At 54.1% G+C, this 24,234-nt stretch overlaps 2 protein-coding genes across 7 annotated transcripts in view; both read left to right on the top strand.

The window, feature by feature from the left end:
* The window catches only part of SCN1B (sodium voltage-gated channel beta subunit 1), a 17,574-nt gene extending 7,129 nt beyond the window's left edge, over positions 1-10,445 (top strand). The window contains exons 4-7 of one of the 3 annotated variants that reach the window (XR_014060993.1): positions 1,445-1,586; positions 2,175-2,246; positions 2,340-2,468; positions 2,725-2,988. Coding sequence is in view for 1 of the 3 variants with exons in the window: in XM_081517099.1 (XP_081373225.1) it covers positions 1,445-1,586; positions 2,175-2,241 (209 nt within the window). In the remaining 2 variants the exon portion in view is untranslated. Of the gene's footprint in view, positions 1-1,444; positions 1,587-2,174; positions 2,247-2,339; positions 2,989-9,894 lie in introns of those variants that run through there. The other 2 variants (XM_081517099.1, XR_014060992.1) reach the window with 2 other exon arrangements.
* On the top strand, positions 3,631-24,234 carry HPN (hepsin). Of its 4 annotated transcripts, XM_081517011.1 has the most exons (13): positions 3,631-4,463; positions 5,040-5,109; positions 11,557-11,658; positions 11,747-11,788; positions 17,633-17,762; positions 17,832-17,954; positions 18,093-18,133; positions 18,516-18,681; positions 18,783-18,973; positions 22,932-23,027; positions 23,218-23,360; positions 23,542-23,706; positions 23,903-24,234. In XM_081517011.1, exons 2-13 carry the CDS (start codon positions 5,094-5,096, stop codon positions 23,939-23,941), a joined length of 1,254 nt encoding a protein of 417 aa, XP_081373137.1. In that variant the 5' UTR covers positions 3,631-4,463; positions 5,040-5,093; the 3' UTR covers positions 23,942-24,234. The 4 variants fall into 4 exon arrangements, with proteins under 4 accessions (XP_081373137.1, XP_081373136.1, XP_081373135.1 ...); XM_081517010.1 differs by having other exon boundaries at positions 23,542-24,234; XM_081517009.1 differs by lacking the exons at positions 3,631-4,463; positions 5,040-5,109 and adding an exon at positions 9,295-9,428.

Below are 24,234 nucleotides of genomic sequence, written 5' to 3'. Positions count from 1 at the left end.
TTCTGGAGGTCAGCTGACATGGGAAGCCTGGACTCTCTGTATCCTTGGGGTTGTTTCAGAGTCAGGGAGATGCTCAGATAAAGAACTCAGGACAGAGCCCGGGCGAGAGCATGCTTTCACTGCAGGAGACACATTCAGGGTATCTCTGGAGTGAAAGAACAAGCGAACAAACAAACGGGTGAGGTGTGGAGTCCTGTCCCCAGCTCCTCCTGCCGGGAAGCAGGGAAGAAGCATCGGGCCCTGCACCCGCCTCCCTGTGGCCCAGAAAGCCTTGGTACCATCTGCCTCGGGTAGAGAAGCAGGAAGCACCCACTCCCAGGGGAGGAGGAAATGGCAACCCGCTCCAGCGTTCTTGTCTGGAAAATCCCATGGACGGAGAAGGCTGGTGAGCTATAGTTCATGGGGTTGCAAAGAGTTGGACATGACTAAGCAACTGAGCACACACCTAGGGGAGGAAGACCTCGTGGGAACAGCGGGGAAAATGAGGTCCCGGCCATCCAGAAGGAGGGGCTGGGGATGCAGGGTGGACACCTGCGAAATGCCACAGACGCCACAGTGGGCTCCCGTTCTGGTACCCCAGCTGAACATGCTCCTTTTACAGTTTAAATTTAGGCTCAATGAAAAGAAGCTGACATTGGCAAGAGCCAGGGCTGTGGAAAGGAGAGAGGGTTTCCGGAAAACGTCAGCGAATAGCCAGCGCTTAGGCAGTGCTGACTGTGGGCACATCCACGCATGTTACAGATGTTAACTCATTTCCTCTTCCCAGCAGCCCTGTGAGAAGGCATGTGTTATTATCATTCTTATTTTATGGCAGGGGAATAGAGGCCCAGAGAGGTGGAGTCATTTGCCTGTGGTCACACAGCAGAGGCAGAGATAAGGTTTGGACCCTGACAGTCTGGCCCCAGAGCCCTGCTATTAACTACTGTGCTGTATCACCCCAATAATAACAGTGATGATATTAATAATAGTAAACATGTATCAAGTGCTCTCTATATATCAAGCACTATTCTAAGGGTTTTAAAGGCTTATTTAATTCTCACAACACTCCCATGAAGGAGATACTATGATTATCAAGTTTTTACAGGTGGGGAAATTGAGACCCAGAGAGGGTGAGTCACTTGCCCAAGGTCACACAGCTGGCAAGTGGCAGAGCCAGGATTTGAACCTGAGCCTTCTTATTGCAGAGCTACAGCTCTGGGGCACCTACAACCACCTGTATGACATGGAGGCACCCTCAAGTTACACAAGGAGGCAGGTTCAGGGCGATCCCAAAGCCCTTCCAAGGCCAATTATTAAGAACTGCAGTAACAATGATGACTCTAGAGGGAGAGAGCATGGCCTCATTTGCAGACAAGGCCCGGGGAGGTCAAGCCACTTGCCCAGGCTTGCACAGCAAGCTCAGGACACACTGAGACTGCCACCTGACCCTGCCTGGCCCGTGCAGCCAACAGAGACATGGCGTCCATCGTGTCCGAGATAATGATGTACGTACTCATCGTGGTGTTGACCATCTGGCTTGTGGCAGAGATGGTGTACTGCTACAAGAAGATCGCCGCTGCCACGGAGGCTGCCGCACAAGAGAATGCGTGAGTGGGGTCCTGAGGAAGGGAGGAACAGCCCAGGACGCCTAGTGTTTCCCTGAGGGGAGCATGGGCTGAGTGGGGAGGCGGGTGGCGAAGTGACCCAGGCACCATTTGCCAGTCCTCCCCAGGGGGGACCGTTTGGTGCCAGAGATGGGATGAGGCTGCGGTTGGGTCCCCACCCCTCCCTGCTCAGACTCTTAGCCCCCACTTCTGTCAGGATCCAGGGCTCAGGCCTGGCATCCTCTGCCCTAGAGACACACAACTCCAGGCCCTAGCCCTTTTTATCCACCAGGACCCAGGAGTCTGAGCCCCCTCACTCGCTGCTGCCTCAGACTCCGACTCCAGGCCCCCAACCCCTTTCCCCCCAGGACCCCAGAGTCTAAGGCCCCAGAACCCCTCCTCCCTCACATTCAGGAATCCAGACCTCCAGCCTGGGCTCCTCTTGGATCCCTAGGATCCAGCCTGCAGCCTCCTCTTCTGTCTGACCCCTGTGCCCCTGGGAACAGAGACCTCAACCCTCATCAGTCTCCATGGGGGGAGTGGGCCAGACTGACGATGGGGTCACTATATGCCTGGCTTTTGCCCCCACAGCTCGGAATACTTGGCCATCACCTCAGAAAGCAAAGAGAACTGTACGGGTGTCCAGGTGGCCGAATAGCCCCGGTAAGGTGGGCAGCCAGGCGGGCAGGGGGCTGGGGGGCCTGGGAGGTGCCAGCTAGCTGTTAGGTTCGTCATGCCCTGTCTCTCCCCTTTCAGGCCCTGGGCTCCACCTCAAGGAAGAGCCAGCCCTAACGGGGGAACATCCAGGCGAGGCCTGCCCCCGATGGGGGTTGGCCATTCCTGGGCTGCCACAAGCCTCAGAGTCCTGCCAACAGAGCCTCCAGGGTGGGAGGGGGCAGGGGGCTCGGCTCACACCCCTAATCCAGCCTTCTTCCTCCTGCCCCATCACCCACCGCGCCATGCATGATGGCTAAAGCAATACTGCCGCTGCCCCTACCCCTGCTTCTGCTGCCTGTTTTGGGGGGGCGGTGAAGTGGGGGCAGCGGCTCCGCACCCCTCCTTCTTGCTGATTTGCACACACTGGCCGCTTCGGACATGCACTAACAGGGGCCCAGCGCCTCCCTGCCCCCTCCCCGCCCAGTGGGGCTTGTGATGGCTGGGACGGTTCGGGGCAGGGGGTTCCTGGACACCCCCCCCAACTCCCCTCTGACCCCTGGTGCCATTTCCCCTCCTGCTTCCTCTGGCTGGACCTGGGGTTTCCTCTCCCTGCGACGCACTCTCACCCCAGCCCAACCCACCCTCTCTCACCAGCCTTGGATTGTGGCCACTTAGAAAGGGGCCCATTCAGCCTCGTCTCTCTTTACACAAGTAGTTTTGTTCATGAAATAAAGATTCCTGGACTTGATTCACAGTCTCTCCTGTGAGCCCAGTCACCTTCTACACCCCCTCCAAATCCGAGAGAGCCCCCGGGTGTTTCGGGGACCCGCCCTCCTGGGCAGGTGACAGGGCCTCTGTGCACACATTCCGGGAAAAGGATGGGGAAGGACAGACAGGGGCCGCATCTCAGGCTCGGCATCTGCCTGAAGTCTCAGCGGCTGCAGCCACTTGATACTTAATTAGTGTTGGGGTTCAGGGAGGCATTAGCTCAGCGGGGACCAGGAGTTTCGAGGGAGCCAGACTGGAGCGGAGGAAGTAGACTGGTAGTGGAGGTGGGGGGTGATTAGGGAAGGAGAAGGAGGGCTCTGAATGGAGGAGGAGGGCTGGGCAGTGCGGACCCTGCCCCGGCCTGTCCCCCGGGTGAGGCCGTGGCTCTGAGTGCAGGGGTGCGTGGGGCCAGCAGCTGGGTCTGATGGTGTAGGGGCAGCCTGTCTGGGGTGAGCAGCTGTGGCCTGACTGAGTCTGGGTGGCGACTGTCCATAGGTAGTGACCCTGTGTGTCCGGGTGTTTATCCAGCCCTGGGGTCTGACGTTGATGACTCCTGGGCTGCTGGCGGGACAGTGCGTATCTGCCTGTGGACACTTCCGGCCGCTTGGCCTGGGCCTCAGCACTCTGTGCTGCCTTTTCCGGGCCAAGTCCCCATCCCCCTTGTCTAGGACTTCCCAGCTCCAGAGGTCATCGCTGCAGGCGGCAGAGAGGCTGCCAAAGCAAACCAGCCCCCGTGACTTGTAGGAAAGCAGCTGGGGGGAGGGGGTCTGGGGGAGGGTGAATAGAGGTGGCGGCCGGTGTCAGGACTGGGGACACAGGAAGGGGCAGAGGCTGGGGCAGGAGTTGGGGTGCAGGAGGGGTCTGGGGCCAAGGCTGGGCTGAGGCCCAGCCTGGAACTGGAACGTCTTGTTCAGGAGCTGGACAACAGTGCAGGAAATGGCAGGGGCAGCGGTGGGCAGGGGGCTGGGCATGAGGCAGAGGAGACGCAGGGGCAGGGCGGCCTTGGGGCAGCTGGCGCCCTCCGTCTGTGTCTCTCCACTTTATACCTCCTTCCTTGGGGCCCTGTCAGCACCCTGAGCCTGGCCTGTCTCCCCAGACTCCGGGCCCTCAAGCCAGGTCTGTCCCAGCTCCACATACCCTTGTACCGGCACACCTGGGGCCCGTCCAGGCTGGAGGCAGGTTGCTGGGTGCCCCGGTCCAGCCCCTGGCAAACCCTGTCCCACCAGCCAGGTGGCCTCCCGCGCTGCCAATCCCTTGGCCCGGCCTCTCCCCGCCCCTTCCCCCGCCCCCTCCTCCTCAGGTGAGGCAGCCAGGCCTAGCAGGCCCCTCGCGCTGCCGCTGCCGCTGCCTCCGGGGGCCCGCCGCTGCGGGGCCACCATGCTCCTGCCCAGGCCTGGAGACTGACCCTAAACCGGCACCATCTCTCAGCTCTGCCCCCACCTGCCGGACCCCAGGGTAAGGACCAGGGTCCTCAGGTTCCCGTCCCCAGGACATGGGTCCCCTCACCCCTACCCACCCTAATGCCCACTTCCCAACAGAGGTGCTCCCAGGGACCCCGAGAGGGGCCAGTCGGACTTCTCTCCAAGGACCTCAGAGTTCTAGCCCCCGCTTCTTCAGACTCCAAGATCGAGTCCCGGTCTCCTCCTCCCTCCAACCCAGGGGTACAGGCCCCTGTGCCGCCCCTCCCTCATAAGAAGCAAGCCTGGTCCCCAAACCTCTCTCTCTCCAGGACCCGGGAGTTGAGGCCTCCAGCTCTCCTCCCTCAGACCTGGGAATTCAGACCCCTCAGTCCCCTCTCCACCCCGGCCCAGGCCCAGGGTCCCCTGGCGCTATAAATCCCATCATCCCTCTAGCTGCTGGTCACACACTGACCCCATCCTTGAACCCAGCCCAGTCTGTGTCCGTGATCACGGCGTGCGCTGGCCGGGGCCCAGTCCCTCAGCCTCCCTGGATGGGCGCCTGGGACTGGGGGCACAGGGGCTGGGCTGGGCTCCCCCAGGCCCTGCCTCCCCCTCGTTCATCTCCCCACAGGTCCCGCCCCGGCCCCGGAGGTCAGCCGGGGAATCATTAACTAGAGGCCGTGACATGGCGGAGAAGGAGGGTGAGTCCCCCTGTCCCTGAGACCTGAGCTCTGCCTGGCGCCCCTCCCCTCCCTCTGTGCTGTCTTCCCAACCCTCCGCTCCCTTGGAGCCCCCTCTCTCTGGCACCCCCTCGTGGGCCCACCCCCACCCCCTTCTGAAGCCTCCTCCACCTAATTAACTATTAACCAAATTCTCTGTGGGGCTGCAACACCACCTGCCTCCCGGCCACCCCATATGACCTTCCTGGCTCCCTGCCTCAGTTTCCCCTCACCCCCCAGTGACTTCTCAGCTACCTCTGGACCTGTCCTTTACTTGCAGTCAAGGCGGGGAAACTAGCTATCACCGTTGAGGACATAGACTCTGGAATCGAATGCACAGGCCTGACTTTAAAATATATATATATATATAATTTTATTTATTTATTTATTTTTGACTGTGCTGGGTCTTCGTTGCTGCATGCAGGCTTTTCTCTAGTTGTGGTGCGAGGGCTTCTCATTGTGGCGGCTTCTCTTGTTGCAGAGCAGGGGCTCTAGGGCGCTCAGGATTCAGTAGTTGGGGCACATGGGCTCATTAGTTGCGCTTCCCGGGCTCTAGAGCACAGGCTCCATGGTTCTGGTACACGGGCTTGGTTGCTCTGCGGTATGTGGGATCAGATCCCACGGGAACCCGAGTCTCCTGCGTTGACAGGCGGACTCCTTACCACTGAGCCAGCGGGGAAGCCCCACCGGGCTGCCTTCGGATCTTCCTCTGCCGCTGATTTTTACTGTGTGATCTGGTGGAAGGGTCGTTTCTCTGGGCTTCATTTCCCCCTGGGTCAAGCGTGGGTTCTAATGCTACCTACCTGCCTACATGAGGTTGTTGGGCGCCGAGAACACGCACAAGGCACCAGCACGGGACTTTGTGCATAAAACCATGCGGGGTGCCCCAGATGCAGGGCGCACCAGAGCTGTCGTGGCAGAGGTCGGCCCACTTGGAGACCTGGGGCCCAGACCCCCACCGATTCCAGACGTTCCTCTCACTTCCTCACGCAGTGGGCAGAAGAGCAGAGGGAGGACTTTGGACCTGGGCTGGATGGATGAAGAGAGGAGAGACAACAGAGAAACCACCCTAGGGATGGTGGGGAGAAACCACACCTCCGGTTTGACGGGCACTCGAGGGCTTATGGAAGCCCCTGGCAGGGGCCCCAGACACGCTGGCTCCCTCTTAACCTCCTCCACACTTGAAAGCCAGTTAGAGGAGCCCAATTAGGGGTGGCTCTTTCTTCCTGCCCTCCCTGGCTGGGGCTGACTCCCTCTCTTCTTCCTGGAACCAAGCTAGTTGCTTTCGGTCCCAGGCAGTATCAGTTTCCAGCTGTGAGGCCCTGGGCAAGTGGCTCACCCACTCTGGGCCTCATTTCTTCCTCTGTTAAAAAACAAAAAAGCAGTACTAATGTCCACCGTATAGGATGGTGTGAGGATTTAAATGCCGTGATAGGCAGGAAGCACTGAGTGTGTTGGCTGAAATGATGGGTATGGATCACTGGCCTCCTTGTGTCTCAGAACAGTTAGAAAATCAGAGCCCAAACCATCCAGCTGTGAAGTGTTTGTTATGTCCGACTCTTTGCGATCCCAGGGACAGGCTCCTCTGTCCATGGAATTTTCCAGGAAAGAATACTGGAGTGGATAGCCATCCCCTTCTTCAGGGGATCTTCCCAACACAGGGATTGAACCTGGGTTTCCTGCATTGCGGGTAGATTCTTTACCATCTGAGCCACCAGGCTCCCAGTGGCCTGAGAGAAGGCATTGCACCCTTGTTGAGCAGGTGGGTGGCAGAGCCTTGCATCTTTGGAAACCTTCCTTCCTAGAGCCCACTGAAGGGACTCACCAGGCCTGGGGCCTATGGGTGAATGAACCAGAGAAGAAAAGCAGAGTGTGTCCAGAAGGACAGCCAGGGACCGGTCTAAGAACAGACAAGCAAGGCACAGTGCGCTTCAGTGCGTCTCCAGGCAGCTCAGTCCTAGTCTTGGAGGGGAGTCCTACCGTCATGGCAAACCTGGGCTTACTTGCTGGGTGACCTGGTGTAGGTGGCTGCACCTCTCTGGGCTTCCTTTCCTCATCTGTACATCGGGGATGGTGATAATAATACGTTCCTCATTGACAGTTGCAAGGATTTCAGGCAACTGCAAGATGGGGTTGGGCTCCCTAGGTGGCGCTAGTGGTAAAGAGCCCACCTCCCAGTGCAGGAGACATAACGGACAGGGATTTGATCCCTGGGTGGGAAAGATCCCTTGGAGGAGGGCATGGCAACCCTCTCCGGTATTCTTGCCTGGAGAATCCCATAGGCAGAGGAGCCTGGTGGACTGCAGTCCATAGGGTCACAGAGTCGGACACGACTGAAGCAGCTTGACACTGACACACACACTGGCAGTTATGCTAACGTTTGTGTTACCATTCTGCTGGTGAAGTACGCCCAAGGGGCGGCTCTTGGTGCTCCCTGGGGACTCCGAATCAGAGGGGGTGATATCTACGTTGACACTCAGAATGAGCCAGGAGTAAGGAGGTGTGCCAGGCAGAGAGAAGAGCAAGGCTAACAGCTGGGGGTGACAATCTGCCAGGTGTATGGTGGCATGTAGATAATTCGGGATTTCTGGAGGTAAACTTGGAAATGGAGCTGGGAGGGTGATGAGACACGCAGGCTGGACCAAGTTCTGTTAGGACTCTGGTGAGAAGCCCGCCCATGCCTGGGCAGTGCTGGCTCTCTCCACAAGATGGCGCTGGTGGTTATTCTTCGTTTCTTTCTTTTTTTTATTTTAAATTTGTATAAGTCCTGTCATTTTGGTTGCTTTTTGGAAGCTCTATCAGTTGTGTGGTAAGGACCCTTATAGCTATCTTGGAACTGGAGAAAACATGTTCAACCCCCAGATCTCTGATAGCTGTGCTTACATCCTAGAGGGCCTGGCACCATGGGCTTGAGTGCCTTAGACTGTGTCCTGAGAGGCACTGGGGAGCCATAGAGGGTTCTAGGGACAGGTTGGATTTGCTGTTTGGGAAGACCCCCCAGGTTTCCATGTGGAGGCTTGACCAGAAGGAGAGACTGAGCCCAGGGGTTGGAGGGGGCAGAGGCAGGGAAGGAGAGAGTGGGCAGGAGACACTCAGAAGGCCTGAGCCGTGGGGAGAGGGAGGTGTTCTGCACACAGGGACAGACCTGAGGATGAGGACCTCTGAGATGGGACCTGGGGACTTAGGGAGACCTGGAGCCCAGTATGGAACCTGGGAGGTGTGATGGAGCGTGGGGATTCCAGGGGGAGGCTTCTAAGAGGCTGCAGGACCCCCAACCTAGGACTAAGCAGAGTCCAGAGCTGGGGACAGAAAAGCAACACAGTCTGTGGGGGCGGATTAGGGAGGCATGAGGGGAAGGAGGCCGGGGCTGCCCTGTGAACCCCAGATTTTAGGGAGCGTGTGGGGGGTCAGGAGATTGAGAAGTAGTAAGCAAATTGGACAAGGGTGGTGTCCCAGAAATCAGACGGGGAGAGAATTTTGTTCGGGAAGTCGGAGTTGGGTACACGAGGACAGACACGGAGCTGTTTGGGTGGAGTTTCAGAGGCAAGGAACCAAGGACATCACTTGGGAGGGTTTTGCAGCCAAATGGTGGAGGCAGAGGAACTGCCCTGTGAGGAGACAAGGGCAGCCTCACGCCCCTGAAGGAACAGGGAGCGGAGTCTCAGGGGGACACTCGGGGGCCCGGGCTTACCGGGCTCTATCGCCCCGAGGAATCACACCAGGATGCTCCCTCTCGTGCAGTGAGGACACTTCCTGCCTTGGCAAAGATACGCAGTCAAGATGCCTCTCTGAAGAACTTGGGTGAGGACGCTTCCTGTCCCAGCAGAGGCACCTGTTTGGGGGTTGGCCGAAGTCTCCTGAATCACAGGGCATGGAGCAAGTTTCTCCTCTTATCTTAAGAGACACAGGGTGGCTGTGCTTCCTGCCCCAGCAGTCAGGCCAGGGCCTGTAGCCTGGGCTCTGAGTGGCCCAAAGCTCCGCAGGCACATCTGGAAACAAAGGACCCAGGACCAGCCTGATGGCGTGGGGAGCCAGGACCTTCCACTGAAACCAGGAATATGGTTGGGGACCAAGGTGGGGACAAGGTCCTCCCTGGTGGCTTAGTGGTAAAGAATCTGCCTGCAGTGCAGGAGACCTGGGTTCAACCCCTGGGTTGGGAAGATCCCCTGGAGAAGGGAATGGCAAACCACTCCAGTATTCTTGCCTGGAGAATCCCATGGACAGAGGAGCCTGTCGGGCTACAGTCCAAGGGGTCACACAGTCGGACACAACTGAAGCAACTAAGCAGCAGCAGCAGCAAGGTGGGGATGGGGCCTGAGAGGCCCCTTAGGGAGACAGGGAGGGGTCAGCCAGCCGGGACTGGGCTGGTCTGGTCTGCTGGGGCCTCTTTGGAGGGAGGAGCGCCTGGACAAGAATGGCTGGGTTCTCAAATTCTTAAGACTCAGACAATAGCCATCGCAGGAAGGTCCTCGACCGCTCCCCGCTCCTTTCTGGGTGCTGGCCTGGCCCCGTGCCCATCAGCCGTACGGCCGTGACCCAGATGGCAGAACTGGAAGGTCCTGCAGATGCCAGGGGCAGTCGGGTGCACGCCAGGCCCAGCGAAGGCTTTCAGCTGCCTTTTCTCTTTGGTCCCCCCGGGCCCCTCCCCGCCCCCCCCCCCACCAATCCCTAGCCAAAGGATTGGCTTTTCAGCCCCAGGGTCCCTGTTGCACTGGGAATAAAATTCCTCTTCTCCTCAGGCTGCCAAGCCTCCCCAGCTGGCCCCAGCCTTGGCCCCACTGCCTTCCCCAAACTCATGCCATTCTGGCCACATCAGTGGCCTCTCTTGCCCTCTCACCCACCAGGCTTGTTCTGGCCTCAAGGCTGCTCTTCTCTGCCCACTGGGCCCTTTCATAAGAGCTGTTTGCTTGGCTGGTCTCAGCCCTCAGGTCTCAGCTCAAAAGCCCCTTCTTGGGGAGGCCCTTCTTGAATACCCCACAGAAGACCTGCTGCCCCCGACCCGTATCATTTTCTTCATGGACCTGGCCATGTTCTGAACATGATCAAGTTCATTTACTTGTTTGCTTGTTTTGGTTTCCCCCTCACTTTACACACATGAGAATGTGAGCTCTGTGAGAGCCAGCATCTCAGCTCTCTTGTTTAGGGATGTGTCCCCAGAGCCTAGAATGGTGCCAGGTACACAGTGGATGCTCCATAGGACCACGAGTGAATAAACCCCCATTTTACTGATGAGAAAACTGAGGCCCAGAGAGGTGAAGGGAGTTGTCCAAGACCACACAGCTATAATGATTTAAAAAGATTTATTGACCAATAAAAATGAAAAAGAAAAAAAGCATTTATTGAGAATTTGCTCTACTATAGCACAGAGAGGGTGGCAAGGCTTAGTGGTTATAAGTCTGGATCCCAGTGCCAAATCAGTACTACCTCTCCCTGGCTGAGTCACCTTGGGCAGGTGGCTCCACTTCTGTGAGCCTCAGTTTCCCCTGTCTGAAAAATAGGAATCATAACTGAGATAAGGACTGAATAATTTAATGCATTCAGAGCAGTGCTTGGCACATAAGGCATCTGGTAAGAGTACGACTCTTAATTATTTGAAAGAACCTTCAAATATTATTTTTAGAGGTGAATGCTAGGTGGATGCCCATTAAATAGATGAGGAAGTTGAGGCTCAAAAAGCTGATAGTACCTGCCCAAGGTCCCATATATAGGAGTAGGTAAGGCCAATATATATATTTTTTAATTTGGCTGGGCCACATGGTTTGTGGGATCTTAGTTCCCTGACCAAGGATCAACCCTGCACCCTCAGCGGTGAAAGCATGGAGTTCTAACCACTGGACCACTAGGGAATTCCCAAGGCCAATATTTTTAAGTGAGGCTGACAAATTTCCAAATGTAGGTTCTCAACCTCTGGGATCAATTTGACGTTGGAGCTGGGTCCTTTGGGAGAGGTCTGGTTTTGGGGGGTTCCCAGGGACAGAGGGTCTGGAACAGCAGAAAGAAATGAGGCAGTGAGGAAATGCCAAACAGCAGGGAAGAGAGTTGCCAAAAGGGCAAAGGTCAGGGGTCACAGCCCCCAAGAGGCTCCAAGAACCTCTGGGAAAGTTAGCAGAAGTGAGAGGTCTGAGAAGGAGATACAGAGCACAGCGTCATTGGGAAGGAGAAGTCCCTTCAGTGCCAGGAGTGTGGGCAGGGAGGGTGGCAACTGTCCCAGCCACACCCCTTCCCAGCTGGAAGCCCTGGGGGGCTGGGCACCTGGTCATCCTCCCCGCAGGGGAGGGACAGGCCTGCCAACTGCTCGCCCCAAGAAACTGTACCCAGGGCAGGGCAGGCTCAGGCGTGCTAGGTTAACGCTGGGGGGCAGGGCAGAGCTGGCCCCTTGCCACGGTGAAGACAGACCTGGCAGTGGCCCCAGCATGGTGTGTATTGCAGGTGGCCGGACTGTGCCATGCTGCTCCGGACCCAAGGTGGCAGCTCTCACTGTGGGGACCATCCTGCTCCTGACAGGCATCGGGGCAGCATCCTGGGCCATCGGTGAGAGTGGACAGACCTCTGCACCTCTACCCTCCCCTGCCCCTGGCAGCCCCCAGCCTGCCTGCCCTCACTTCTGCCTTCTCCGCAGTGACTGTTCTACTCAGGAGTGATCAGGAGCCGCTGTATCCAGGTGAGTAGAGCGGGCTGAGACCCTCTGGGGAGCCCTGGAGGGAACTTGCAGCTGGTGGGAACTCAGTGAAAGGATTTTTTTAATGAATGCCCGAATGCCTGCAGGAATGCTGGTGGTGCTTATGGACCTGTGTGGCTGGTCTAACCCAGTGTTCTTCAGACTTTAAACATGTTATCCATTAAGTGCATCATGAAATCAGTGAGTTGAAAACCACATTTAAAAAAGTATGAAACAGATTCGATCAAAAAAATCAGAGTGCATCTCTTTCCATAAGAAAAAGTTCTGTTAATCTTTTCTTTGGGTTTTATGAAGGTGGGACTGTTTTTCCCTCCATTTTACAGATGGGGAAACTGAGGCTTGGAGCAATGCCATAGTTCACCCAGGAAAGGGAAGTTTGGGGCTACATCATTATGTAAACATGAGTTTCTTATTGTGGAACATGGTCAATACATGTTTGAGAGATAGAGGTACTGTATGAATTCAGCCAACCTTTTTCTATTGCTTCTTGGTGGTAGCTGCTGTCATTGTTCCCATTTTACAGATGTAGAAAGTGAGGGCTAGAGAGGACACACTGTGGGCACATGATGGCACCAGGAATAGCACTTAGGCTTGACTGGAAGAGATGTGGAGGCAGGAATGGTCACACGAATAAATACCAGGGTGGCCAAAAAGTTCGTTTGAGTTTTTCCATAGGTGGAAAAACTAAGAGATGTAGAAACTAATTGTGGAATGAATGAACGAATGAATGAATCTTTTAAAATGCTAACCGCAAGCTGCCATTCTGTGGCCCAGGGCAGCAGGAAGAAAGGGTAAGTTGGGTGATGGGACACATTTTTCACTCCCACGAGGCCCATCTAGTTCCGTAAAGGACTCAGCTCACATTAAGAGCAGAAAATGAACATCTAGAAAGGAAGTCCATCAAGGTCAAACACCACAGTTGACACTTGCGGAGCATTTACCTGTGCCAGGCACAGGCCTCAGGGCTTTGCAGGTATTAATTCATTAAATCCTTCCCACGGCCCATTTTAATATGGGGAAATGAGGTGTGGAGAGACCAAGTGACTTGCCCCGAGTCACAGGGATTGGAACTCAGCCAGCCTGGATCCAATGCTTGTGTACAACTATTATACCCTATTGTTTCTCAAGAAACAGCCCAGTGAGTTGCCATGTTGATGGCTAACATATGCCAGGCCCTGGCTGCAGCCTTTGCACAAGACCCCTGTGAAGTCGGGGCTGTTTATCATCACCCCCATTTTGCAGATGGGGGAAACTGAGGCCCAGTGAATTGTACTGACTTGCACGTTGAATAAATGGCAGGGCAGAGGGGTCATGCACCTACCAGATGCGCCTCCGTGGCTCGCCACTGCCGCTACTCCAAGGCTCCTCGGGTGCCGCCCTTCTCCACCCTCACCTCATGCTTTCTCCCAGCACTCTTCAGGCACCAGCCCACGGGCCACTCTCTCACTCTCAAAGGACCCTCCTGGCACCACCGTCTTTGCTCACCTCCTCTTTATGCTCACACCGAAGGCAGGTTTCCAGGTCCTGTACCATCATGGCTGAGCTGAGGCTCCCACCCGGCCTGCCCTCTCTGATTCTCAGCATCCTTATCTGGAAATTGGTGGTGAGAATTAGCAGAGGTGATGATCCGTGCAATGCTTGACTCTCAGCCAACTTGGTTAAAACGGACTTCTGTGTCTCAGGCTTTAGGCTTTAACTTTCCTGAGCTGGACCTTTCTGCTCCCAGGCTCCATACCCTCCGCCCCCCACAACCACTCCGCATACCACCACCCCCTCTAAGACCCTCCTCACACAGTTCATGATTTACTCCTGGTGAATTTCAGAAGGGCAGGGGCATTTTGTTTACCACCCTAGACAGTGTCTGGTGCATAGAAGGTGCTCAGGAAACCTTTGTTTAATGAATAAGCATGAAGACAAATCTCAGAGGTGAACTAACTTGTCCTGGGCTTCAGCTGAAAAGAAATGAGGCCACAATTCAGACCTGATTCTGGCCGTCGCCAGCACAGTGCCCTCCCATTACACTTGGGTTTTTCAAAAACGGTGGGAAATTACAAAATGAACAAACAGAAACAACCCAGAAATGATATCCCCACCTCACTTTTCTGGGATTTTTCACACCTCTAAGTATATCAGACAATTTGGTAAGCAAACCAGGTGACCCAGAATGTACTTTCTGCATGGCTTAAAATAATACAAACAAAAATAAAGAGTTTAAAAGTGAGAAACAGTGGCCCAGAATATAGCTTTAAAAATACTCGGAGGGGACATTTGATATTCCTTCCTCCCTCCCTCCTCCTCCTTCCGCTCCTCCCTCCAAATACATACATAAAATGATAATTTTTTCCTAAATCCTCACACCTCTGGAAATCACAATCTCTGGAGCACGGAGAAGTCATTTAAAAAATAAGAATTCACTCCCACTCCAGCTGGTGCTTCGAACCCCAAGTCTTGGTCTGGGAATTCAAGGGGTGGTAGGTATCACCCAGAGGAGGTACCAGACATTCTGGGCCCCATCCCAGAACAGGAAGCCATAATTAAGGCCAGTTAACCAGGAAACTCCTAGTACAGGCCGTACATGAGTATATTTGGGGAAAAGGGGCTGATAAGCGTCCCTATGAGAGCCACAGAAGGAGCAGGGGTATGCAGGTTGTCAGGTCTGGATTTAAATCCTGACTTTGATAGTTCTTAGCTATATTCTCAGGGGCAAGTATGTACTCTCTAAGACTCAGTTTTCCCCTCCGTAAGATGGGCATAGAGATGGTCTCTCTCCTCCCAGGATGGTTGTGGGGTAGAACCCCCCAGATATGACACATAGCATGGCGTCAGCCCATCCCCAGGAAGTGTAGTCAGTGTTACTATTTTTAAAATTTATTTTTAATTGGAGGATAATTGCTTTACAATGTTATATTGGTTTCTGCTGTATAAGAACATGAATTAGCTATATATCCCCTTCCTTTTGAACCTCTCTCCCACTCCCTACCCCATCCCACACCTCTAGGTCGTCACAGAGCATCAGATTGAGCTCCTTGTGTTACATAGCCACTTCCCACTAGCTATTGATTTTATATATAGTAATGTATATGTTTCAGTGCTACTCTCTCAGTTTGTCCCACCCACTCCTTCACCAGTGTTATTACTGTGCCTTTTTTGTTTAACCCTTAGGAGGAAAGTTGCTCGAGAGGCTGTCTTGTTGTTCAGTTGCTCAGTCGTGTCTGACTCTTTGTGATCCCATGAACTGCAGCACACCAGGCTTCCCTGTCCTTCACCAACTCCTGGAGTTCGCTCAAACTCATGTCCATTGAGTCAGTGGTGCCATCCAACCATCTCATCCTGTGTTGTCTCCTTCTCCTCCGGCCCTCAGTCTTTCCCAGCATCAGGGTCTTTTCCAGTGAGTCAGCTCTTCACATCAGGTGGCCAAAGTATTGGAGCTTTAGCATCAGTCCTTCCAATGAATATTCAGGGTTGATATTTTAGGGTTGATTTCCTTTAGGATTGATTGGTTTGATCTCCTTAATGTCCAAGGGACGCTCAAGAGTCTTCTCCGGCACCACAGTTTGAAACCATCAGTTCTTTGTTACTCAGCCTTCTTTAGGGTCCAACTCTCACATCCGTACATGACTACTGGAAAAACCATAGCTCTGACTATATGGACCTTTGTCGGCAAAGTGACATCTCTGCTTTTTAATATGCTGTCTAGGTTTGTTATAGCTTTTCTTCCAAGGAGCTAGTGTATGTTAGTTTCATGATTGCAGTCACAGGCAACATTAAAAGCTTGGGGTTTGGAGTCACTCAGGTCTGAATGCAAATCTTCTCTTTGCCTGTCTCTGTCCTCAGCAGGACAGGGTTCTCCCCGGAAGTTCTGCCTCCCCTTGTTCAGATCTGTGGGGCTGTGGGAAGACTGCTCAGCTTGGGTGTGGCCTCACCAAATTCTTCCTCCAAGGATGCATAGTTGAGTTTGGACCAGATTCACTGTCTCAGAATGTGCTCTCAGAACACCAGCCATGCAGGAGGCTCTGGAGAAAAGGGGTTCACAGCTGATCTTTCCCCAAACCTACTCCTTCCCACCTTGCCCATCTCAGTCAGTGGCAGCTCATCCTTCTAGTGGCTCGGACCAAACACCTTGGAATTGCCCTTGGCCCCTCTTTTCCTTCCACCCACATCCAATCGTAGCAGATCCTGGGGGCTCCACCCACAAATTCTCTGCGAAATCTGAACTCTGCTCCTCCACTGCCCCCCACCCTGGCCCCGGCTCCATCCTCTCCCTCCTGGAATATCACACAGCCTCCTCCTTGGTCTCCCTGGTCCCATCCTGCCCCCTACAGTCTGCTCCCTACACACAGCCAGAAGGTGCCTGTGAGCCCCCGAGTCACATCAAGGCCCTCCTGGCTCAGCCCTCACTCCTCGCTCACTCTGCCCAGACCCCTTGCTGTTCCTTCAACAACCCCGCCCCCACCTTGGGATCTTTGCACTTGGAATTCTCTTGGCCTAGTTCTCTGTTCCCTCACCTGCCTTCTCACCTCCTTCAGATCTCTGCTTGCATACCACCTTCTCAGTGCAGCCTTTCCTGCCCACCTATAGGAAAGTGCAACCTCCTGTTTCTCCCCATGTCAGCACTCCCCTGCCTCTCTGTCAAGCTCGACTTGTCTCCCAGGCCCCTTCTTCTGTGACACAGCATCTATTTTACTTCTCTCTCCTGTTTGTTATCCATCTCACCCATTGGCCTTTGAGCTCCCCACAGCTGGGGGTTTTGTCTGATTTGTTCATCACCCAAGATAGAGTCTGGCACAGACTGAGTGTTTGCTAAAGCACGCCTAAGGGCTGTGACCTGGCTTAGGTGTGGGCAAGGGTCCTCTGGCCATGTGTGAGGAGCAGGCTGGGAGGGGCTGAGGGGAGCATCACTTTTCAGTGCATTAAGCAGGCAGGAAGAATCCCCCATAAGCACTCTGCAGCCTTGCTGTGTATCTGCTTCTTGTCATACTTTGTGATGCTGTGTTTGATTGGGTGATTTTTTTTCTTTACTGCTGTCTGTCTCCCCTACGGATGGAGCTTGTGCTTGGTGAGGGTACAGCCTAGAGATGTCTTGGTCATTTTTATGTTCCCTAGCATCACCCCACATAAGACCGGGCATGTAGTATGTGTCTAGTTAACACTTGTTGAATGAACGAATGAATGAATACTGCATCCTCTGCTTGAATAATTATCCTGCAATTTAGTATGTATTCAAGGCTCTGACAAGTCCTGCAGAAAAAAGATAATTTCTTTTTTAAGATTATAGGAAATCTATTTAGATATTTTGGCAATATGATGTATTGGTCAAGGATCTTCAGGCTGCAAAAGAGAAAAGGAAAAACCAAGAAACTGGCTAAACAAAAAGGGAAATTATTAACTCACTTAAGTAACGATTCTGGAGGTTCTTTAAGCCTGATTCCATTAAGGAGCTATAAAAATGCTTTCAGAATCTCCTGGCTTTCCTCTATATTGGTTTATCACCACTGGCCCCCTCCCCACCCCCAGAGGCAAAGATGGACCTTGACAAATCTAGCTTCCAGCTCTTGGGCAACCAGTTTAGGAATCCCGGTGGCAAGGGAACACCCCCTCCCCCACCTTGCCCGATTTCCCCATGGTGATGCAGCCAGAGTCTTAGGACCCCTAATCTTTGGTCCAACTTGAGTCCTGAGCCCTTCCAGAGGCAGTCGCAAATGTACGGAGCCCGGGGTGCTCCGATTGGGCGTGCCAGGACTCAGGACTAGACTGGCATGGGCAGAGAAGAGGCCGGGAGGGCTCGGGCGGGAAGGTGACCCAGGCGGTCCTCTTGTTGCCCTGCAGTGCAGGTCGGCCCGGCGGATGCTCGGCTCACGGTGTTCGACCAGACGGAGGGCACGTGGCGCCTGCTTTGCTCCTCTCGCTCCAACGCCAGGGTGGCGGGGCTCAGCTGCGAGGAGATGGGCTTCCTCAGGTACCCGGGGTGCCCCTGGTGGGGGGCTGGGAGGGCGGGGGGCACAGGTCTGACCGCTGCCCTGCCCAGGGCGTTGGACTACTTGGAGCTGGACGTGCGGACGGCAGGCGCCAATGGCACGTCGGGCTTCTTCTGTGTGGACGAGGGGAGGCTGCCGCATGCCCGGAGGTTGCTCGAGGTCCTCTCCGTGTGGTGAGGAGGGCAGCGGGCGGGTGGGGCGCACGCCGCGGGCCCCACCACCCCTGGACACCCACGCTCCCCTGGGTGCCTTTCCTCTGTCTTAATTGGCCTCTTTTTGTTTCTGTGTCTTCATCCCTGTCCCTCCCACAGTGACTGTCCCAGAGGCCGTTTCCTGGCTACCAGCTGCCAAGGTGAGACCCCAAAACTCAGAGCCCTCTTCTGAGACTCCCTGCCCCTACCGTGGCAGGGCCATGTCCCATCAGATACCCCCAGACAGGCCTTATCCTCTTAGCTCCTCCAAGGATGCAGCTGTGTCCTCTCAGACTCCCCCAGGGTGAGGGGTCCACATCTCCTCAGACTCCCAAAGTAGGGCCATGTCCCCTTAGGTCCCCACAGATGGGGCTGTGTCTCCTCAGACAGACCCCTTCCCCCTAGAGCAGAGCCATGTTCCTGAGACCCCTCAGGTTAAGAGCGTGTCCACTCGCTCTCCCCAGAGCGGGACGTGACCTCTCAGACCCCCAGGGCAGGGAGTCCAGGCCTCCCCCTGGCCCCTGACCGCCCCTCTCCCTACAGACTGTGGCCACAGAAAACTGCCCGTTGATCGCATTGTGGGCGGCCAGGACACCAGCCTGGGCAGGTGGCCGTGGCAAGTCAGCCTTCGCTATGATGGAGCACATCTCTGTGGGGGGTCCGTGCTCTCCAGGGACTGGGTGCTGACAGCCGCCCACTGCTTCCCTGAGTGAGTGTCCCCCGGGGCACTGAGGGGAGAGGCTGGGGAGCGGTGAGCTGGGGGAGGCTGTGTCCAGACAGGTGGCCACCCTCCCCTCCTATCCTCGGTAGGCGGAACCGGGTCCTGTCACGATGGCGAGTGTTTGCTGGTGCTGTGGCCCAGACCTCACCCCATGGCGTGCAGCTGGGGGTGCAGGCTGTCATCTACCATGGGGGCTATCTCCCCTTTCGAGACCCCAACAGCGAGGAGAATAGCAATGACATCGCCCTGGTCCACCTCTCCGGCACCCTGCCCCTCACAGGTACGTCTGGGCCTGATCCTGGGCCTGGGGACTTCAGGGGTCAGGAGGACAGAGGAGGAGCTGGGGCATAGAATTCATGGTGTTGAGGGAAATGATCTCCAGGGGCACTCATTGTGCATTCATTAGGTAGGGGCAGTTAGCGCAGCCACTTTGGAAAACCATGTCCGAGTGTTACCATTTGGCCCTGCAATGCCACTCCTAGGTACATACTCAAAAGAAATGAAGATACATAGCTACACAAAAACTAGTGCATGGGTGTACATAGCAGCATTATTTACAGTAGCCAAAAGATGGAAACCACCCAGATGTCTACCATCTGGTGCTGCTGCTGCTAAGTCGCTTCAGTTGTGTCCGACTCTGTGCGACTCCATAGACGGCAGCCCACCAGGCTCCCCCGTCCCTGGGATTCTCCAGGCAAGAACACTGGAGTGGGTTGCCATTTGCTTCTCCAATGCATGAAAGTGAAAAGGGAAAGTGAAGTCGCTCAGTCGTGTCCGACTCTTAGCAACTCCATGGACCGTAGCCTACCAGGCTCCTCCGTCCGTGGGATTTTCCAGGCAAGAGCACTGGAGTGGGGTGCCATTGCCTTCTCCGGTCTACCATCTGACATGTGGATAAACAAAACATGCTAGATCCATACAATGGAATCATATTAGGTTAGAAAGGAATGAAGTACTGACTGATCCGTGGTACACAGCGGATGACCCTGGACAGCATTGTGCTCAGAAAGAAGTCAGGCCCAAACAGCCACATTCTATATGATTCCATTTCTATGAAATGTCCAGAACAGGTAAACTTGCAGAGATAGAAAATATATTAGTGGTTCCCCAGGCTTGAGGGTGGCACAGAGACGTTGGGAGGTCAGAGGTAAAGGCAGTGATGAAAATGTTCTGAAATCAATTGTGGTGGTGGCTGTACCTTCCTACTGCCAGGCGGGCTAGTCCCTGAATCTAAAACCTGTCTAAAACCCATTGACTTGTGTACTTTAAGTGGGTGAATTGTGTGGTACAGGAATTATATCTCCAAAAAAGCTATTACCAAGATAAAAGAAAAAAATGAAAAAAAAAGTCTATGAATGAATCAGAAAGTCAGGAGTTATTTATTCCCTTTGTAGTTCACCAGAGCATTTCCTTGCTGTCAATGAGAAAGACTCACCTGGGTGTCAGTATGTCCTTCATACCTTGTCTATGCATGCCTTTTGAATTAAGAGCAGGCTGTGGGCTTCAGCTTTCAGAAGGCCACTGAGTGGTAGTAATAGTAATAATGATAATGTCGATGATAAGGATGTTATCTTAGCAATCATGATGAGCCTTCAGCAGGCATCACTATGATGATGATAATAATAATAATAATAATAAAGAGGGACTTCCCTGGCAGGCCAGTGATTAGGACTGCACCTTCCAATGCAGCGGGTGTGGGTTTGATCCCTGGTTGGGAGCTAAGACCCACATGCCCTCTCTGCCAAAAAAAACCCAAACATAAAACAGAAGCAGTTGTGTAGCAAATTCAATAACGAGTTTAAAAATGGTCCCTATTAAAAAAATTTAAAAATCTTGGGCTTCCCTGGTGGTTCATTGGTTAAGAATCCGCCTGCCAATGCAGGAGACATAGGTTCAGTCCCTGATCCGGAAGGATCTCACATGCCTCAGAGCAACTAAGCCCAGGTACCACAACCACTGAAGCCTGATCGCTCTAGGCCTCTGTCCCACAACAGGAGAAGCCACTGCTATGAGAAGCCCATGCACCGCAACCAGAGAGTACCACAACCACTACGGCTCGCTACAAATAGTGAAAAGCCCTCACAGCAACAAAGACTCAGCACAGCCTTAAATAAATAAGATTTTAAAACATCTTAAAAATAATAATGAAAGAATACAATAATAGTGATGATAGGATGAACTCCAACACTTGCGCGTGCCTCCTGTGCGCGGCCACTGGCCTCAGCTTGTCCCAAGCATGCAGTCATTTCATTGTCACAACAGCCTGGGAAGGGCGGGTTCTCTTAGGATCCTGTGTTTTTTTTTCACACGAGGGAAATTCCCCACATAGAGAAGGTACATAATACCCCACATTCCCCCAGCTGGCAAATGGCAAAGGTTTGAGCCCAAGTTGCATGGCTCTGGAATCTGTGCCTATAAGCCCCTGGCTGTGCTGCCAGGAAAGTCAATACTATTTTGTAGTTTGTATTATTGTCTTTGTTTTTTATAATTTAAGAAAATTGTTTATTTATTTGGCTGCGCTGGGTCTTAGCGGTGGCATGGGGAATCTTTAGCTGCGGCTTGTGAGATCTAGTTCCTTGACCAGGGGTTGAACCCCGGGCCCCCTGTGTTGGGAGTCTTAGCCACTGGTCGCCAGGGAAGTCTGCCTTGTTCTTATTTTTAATGGTTATTTTCTTTTGAATGGTCCATGATACTGGTTCTCCGTTTAAGGGAACAATACATGTGAGCAGCCTGCGTTTGGACGTGGGGCTGAGGGGAGTGGTGGGTCATGGGGTCAGATACTCAGCAACTCTGCAGTCTTGGGTGTGTGGCTTCACCTCTTCAAACCTCAGTTTCCCTCATCTGTTAAATGACTCCTGAAGGTTATCGAAATGCTGAAAAGGGTTAATCTGAGTCAAAGAGCTTAGAGCAATGCCGGCATTCAGTTAATACTAACGATCATTGCTGTTGTTGTTTATTGCTATTGCTAGTTGCGTGAGCATTTCCCATTAGCCAGGCATGCTATTCAACACTCCACCAATTTCTCACGATACACCTCTGGGGAGGAAATGATTATTCTTTCCATTTTGCACCTGAGAGCTCTGAGCTCAGGCAGGTGAAGTCATCAGCAAGGCTTGCTAGTAGGGCTGCCAGGACCACTTGCATGGGTTGTGCACTGCACAAGGACGTCATGTCTCAGAGATGCCATTCTTACTGTGGACAGGATAGACTGGTGTGTTTATTATGATGATTTTTTGACAGGTGGAAGTCCAATATCTCAAGATAGTGCCTAGTAAAATTTCTTACAGAAGGGACTTCCCTGGTGGTCCAGTAGTTAAATGGGAGGCGCTTTCAATGCAGGGGGGCACAGATTCGATCCCTGTTCTGGGAACTAAGATCCCACATGCCACGGTGGCTAAAAAATTGAAAAAATAAATTAAAATTTCTCAAAGTCACTCTCTAGATAAGGGACAGCCCCATGGGCCATGGTTAAGAACACAGGCTTAGAAATTGGGCCAACCTGGGTTCAAATTCTGGCTCTGTCATTGACTCAATCTAAGGCTTTGGACTTGGTTTTATTTCCCCCTCTTTAAGTGGGGGTAATAATAGCCCCTACCTATCTGAGCTGATGGGATATTAAGGGAATTCACCCAGAAAAGCACGAGTACACAGTGAGTTCTCAATAGAAGGCAGCTTCTTTTATTTTTAAAAATGCACTGAAGGACGCTTCAGTCATGTTCAACTCTTTGTGACCCCATGGACTGTAGCTGCCAGGCTCCTCTGTCCATGCGGTTTTCCAGACAAGAATACTGGAATGGTTGCCATGCGCTCCTCCAGGGGATCTCCCCACCCTAGGGATCCAACCAATGTCTGCTGCATTGCAGGTGGATTCTTTACCGCTGAGCCACTGGGGAAGCCCTGTATTGAAGTACAGTGATTTACAATGTTGTGTTAATTTCCTCTATACAGTGAAGTGACTCAGTTACACACACACACACACACACACACACACACACACACACACACATTCACACACATATATATATCTTTTTCATATTCTTGTCCATTATGGTTTATCACAGGGTATTGAATATAGTTCCCAGCACTATACAGTGGGACCTTGTTGTTTATAGGAAGCGACTTCTGTGGTGGTGATTGTGAAAGAACAGAGGGAAGGGTGGGCTGGGGCAGCTGGAGCGAGGTTTGTCCCAGGCAGGGCCGACCAGCAGGGGCCCAGACCGGTGTGGTCTCTCGCACAGAATACATCCAGCCTGTATGTCTCCCGGCTGCCGGGCAGGCCCTGGTGGATGGCAAGATCTGCACCGTGACTGGCTGGGGCAACACACAGTACTACGGTGAGTCTTGTCCTCTGCTGGGAAGCTGCCTTAGGGAGACTCTGAGCCGGGCTGGAGAAGAGCAGTCGGGCTACACGAATGCCTCTTGGCCCCGAGGGTGTAGGGACACTGAGCAGCCCAGGTGGGCACTGGGAGGGGAGGGGGTGTGCATGCTCCCCAGCTTTGGCCAGCCTTGCCCACACACCCCCAGGCCAACAGGCTGGGGTGCTCCAGGAGGCCCGAGTCCCCATAATCAGCAATGATGTCTGCAACGGCCCCGACTTCTACGGGAACCAGATCAAGCCCAAGATGTTCTGTGCCGGCTACCCTGAGGGTGGCATTGATGCCTGCCAGGTGAGGGATGCTGTGGGGCGTCCAGGGCCCCAGCCTCCCCAGGGATGGAGACATAGGCTTTGGGCGGTCGGGCTCCCTATCTCAGGGCCAGAGGGCCCTATGACCACAGCCCCCGGCCCTCCGAGGAGGGCCTCCCGGACAGCCGTCTCGGCCTCCAGCCAGGCCTTCCGTCCCCCACCAGGGCGACAGTGGTGGCCCCTTCGTGTGTGAGGATAGCATCTCTCGGACGCCACGTTGGCGGCTATGTGGCATCGTGAGCTGGGGCACCGGCTGTGCCCTGGCCCAGAAGCCAGGCGTCTACACCAAAGTCAGTGACTTCCGGGAGTGGATCTTCCAGGCCATAAAGGTGAAATTTGAGCCCAGATGGGAGCCAGAGGGCGGGAGGGTTTGGGACTCTGAGCGGGAAAGGGAGGCAGGGTTTTCTGGAAACCTATAGGGCTTAGAAGGGGTCACCCTAGGGAACAGATGGCTTTCACGGGGCTCCTGGAGAGGGGTGGGCACTTGTGGGACGTTGGGGGAAGCCCCTAGTTGTCTTTCCCCAGACTCACTCCGAAGCCAGCGGCATGGTAACCCAGCTCTGACCTGTGGCTTCTCCTCGCTGTGCACGCCTCCAGGGCCCGAGCTGATCTAAGGGGCCCCAGCCCCACGTGATGGGGTTCACCCTGGGCCAGGGATGGAACATTTTTCTTCTTGGGCCCAGCCCACAGGTCCAAGGATTCCCTTCCCTCCAAGGTCCTCCACAGTGGCGGGCCCACTCAGCCCTGAGACCACCCTCCTGCCCCCCATGTAAATATTGTTCTGCCATCTGGGACGCCCCCACTTTGTGCTCCTGATGACAGGATGCTCTTTAAGTAATAAAGATGGTTTTGATTAA

This window comes from Giraffa tippelskirchi, chromosome 7, assembly GCF_054371585.1.
Source record: "Giraffa tippelskirchi isolate mGirTip1 chromosome 7, T2T-mGirTip1v1.2.pri, whole genome shotgun sequence".
Lineage (NCBI taxonomy): Eukaryota > Metazoa > Chordata > Mammalia > Artiodactyla > Giraffidae > Giraffa > Giraffa tippelskirchi.
Note: the sequence above shows the minus strand (reverse complement) of the source record. Positions and strands in the feature narration are given on the sequence as shown.

Coding starts and splice junctions, on each gene's coding strand:
- HPN (XM_081517008.1), top strand. CDS start 9,344: ATGGACAGAGGAGCCTGTCGGGCTACAGTCCAAGGGGTCACACAGTCG. Junction 17,955..18,092: donor CTCGAGGTCCTCTCCGTGTG/GTGAGGAGGGCA, acceptor TCCCTCCCACAG/TGACTGTCCCAGAGGCCGTT. Junction 18,134..18,515: donor CCTGGCTACCAGCTGCCAAG/GTGAGACCCCAA, acceptor CTCTCCCTACAG/ACTGTGGCCACAGAAAACTG.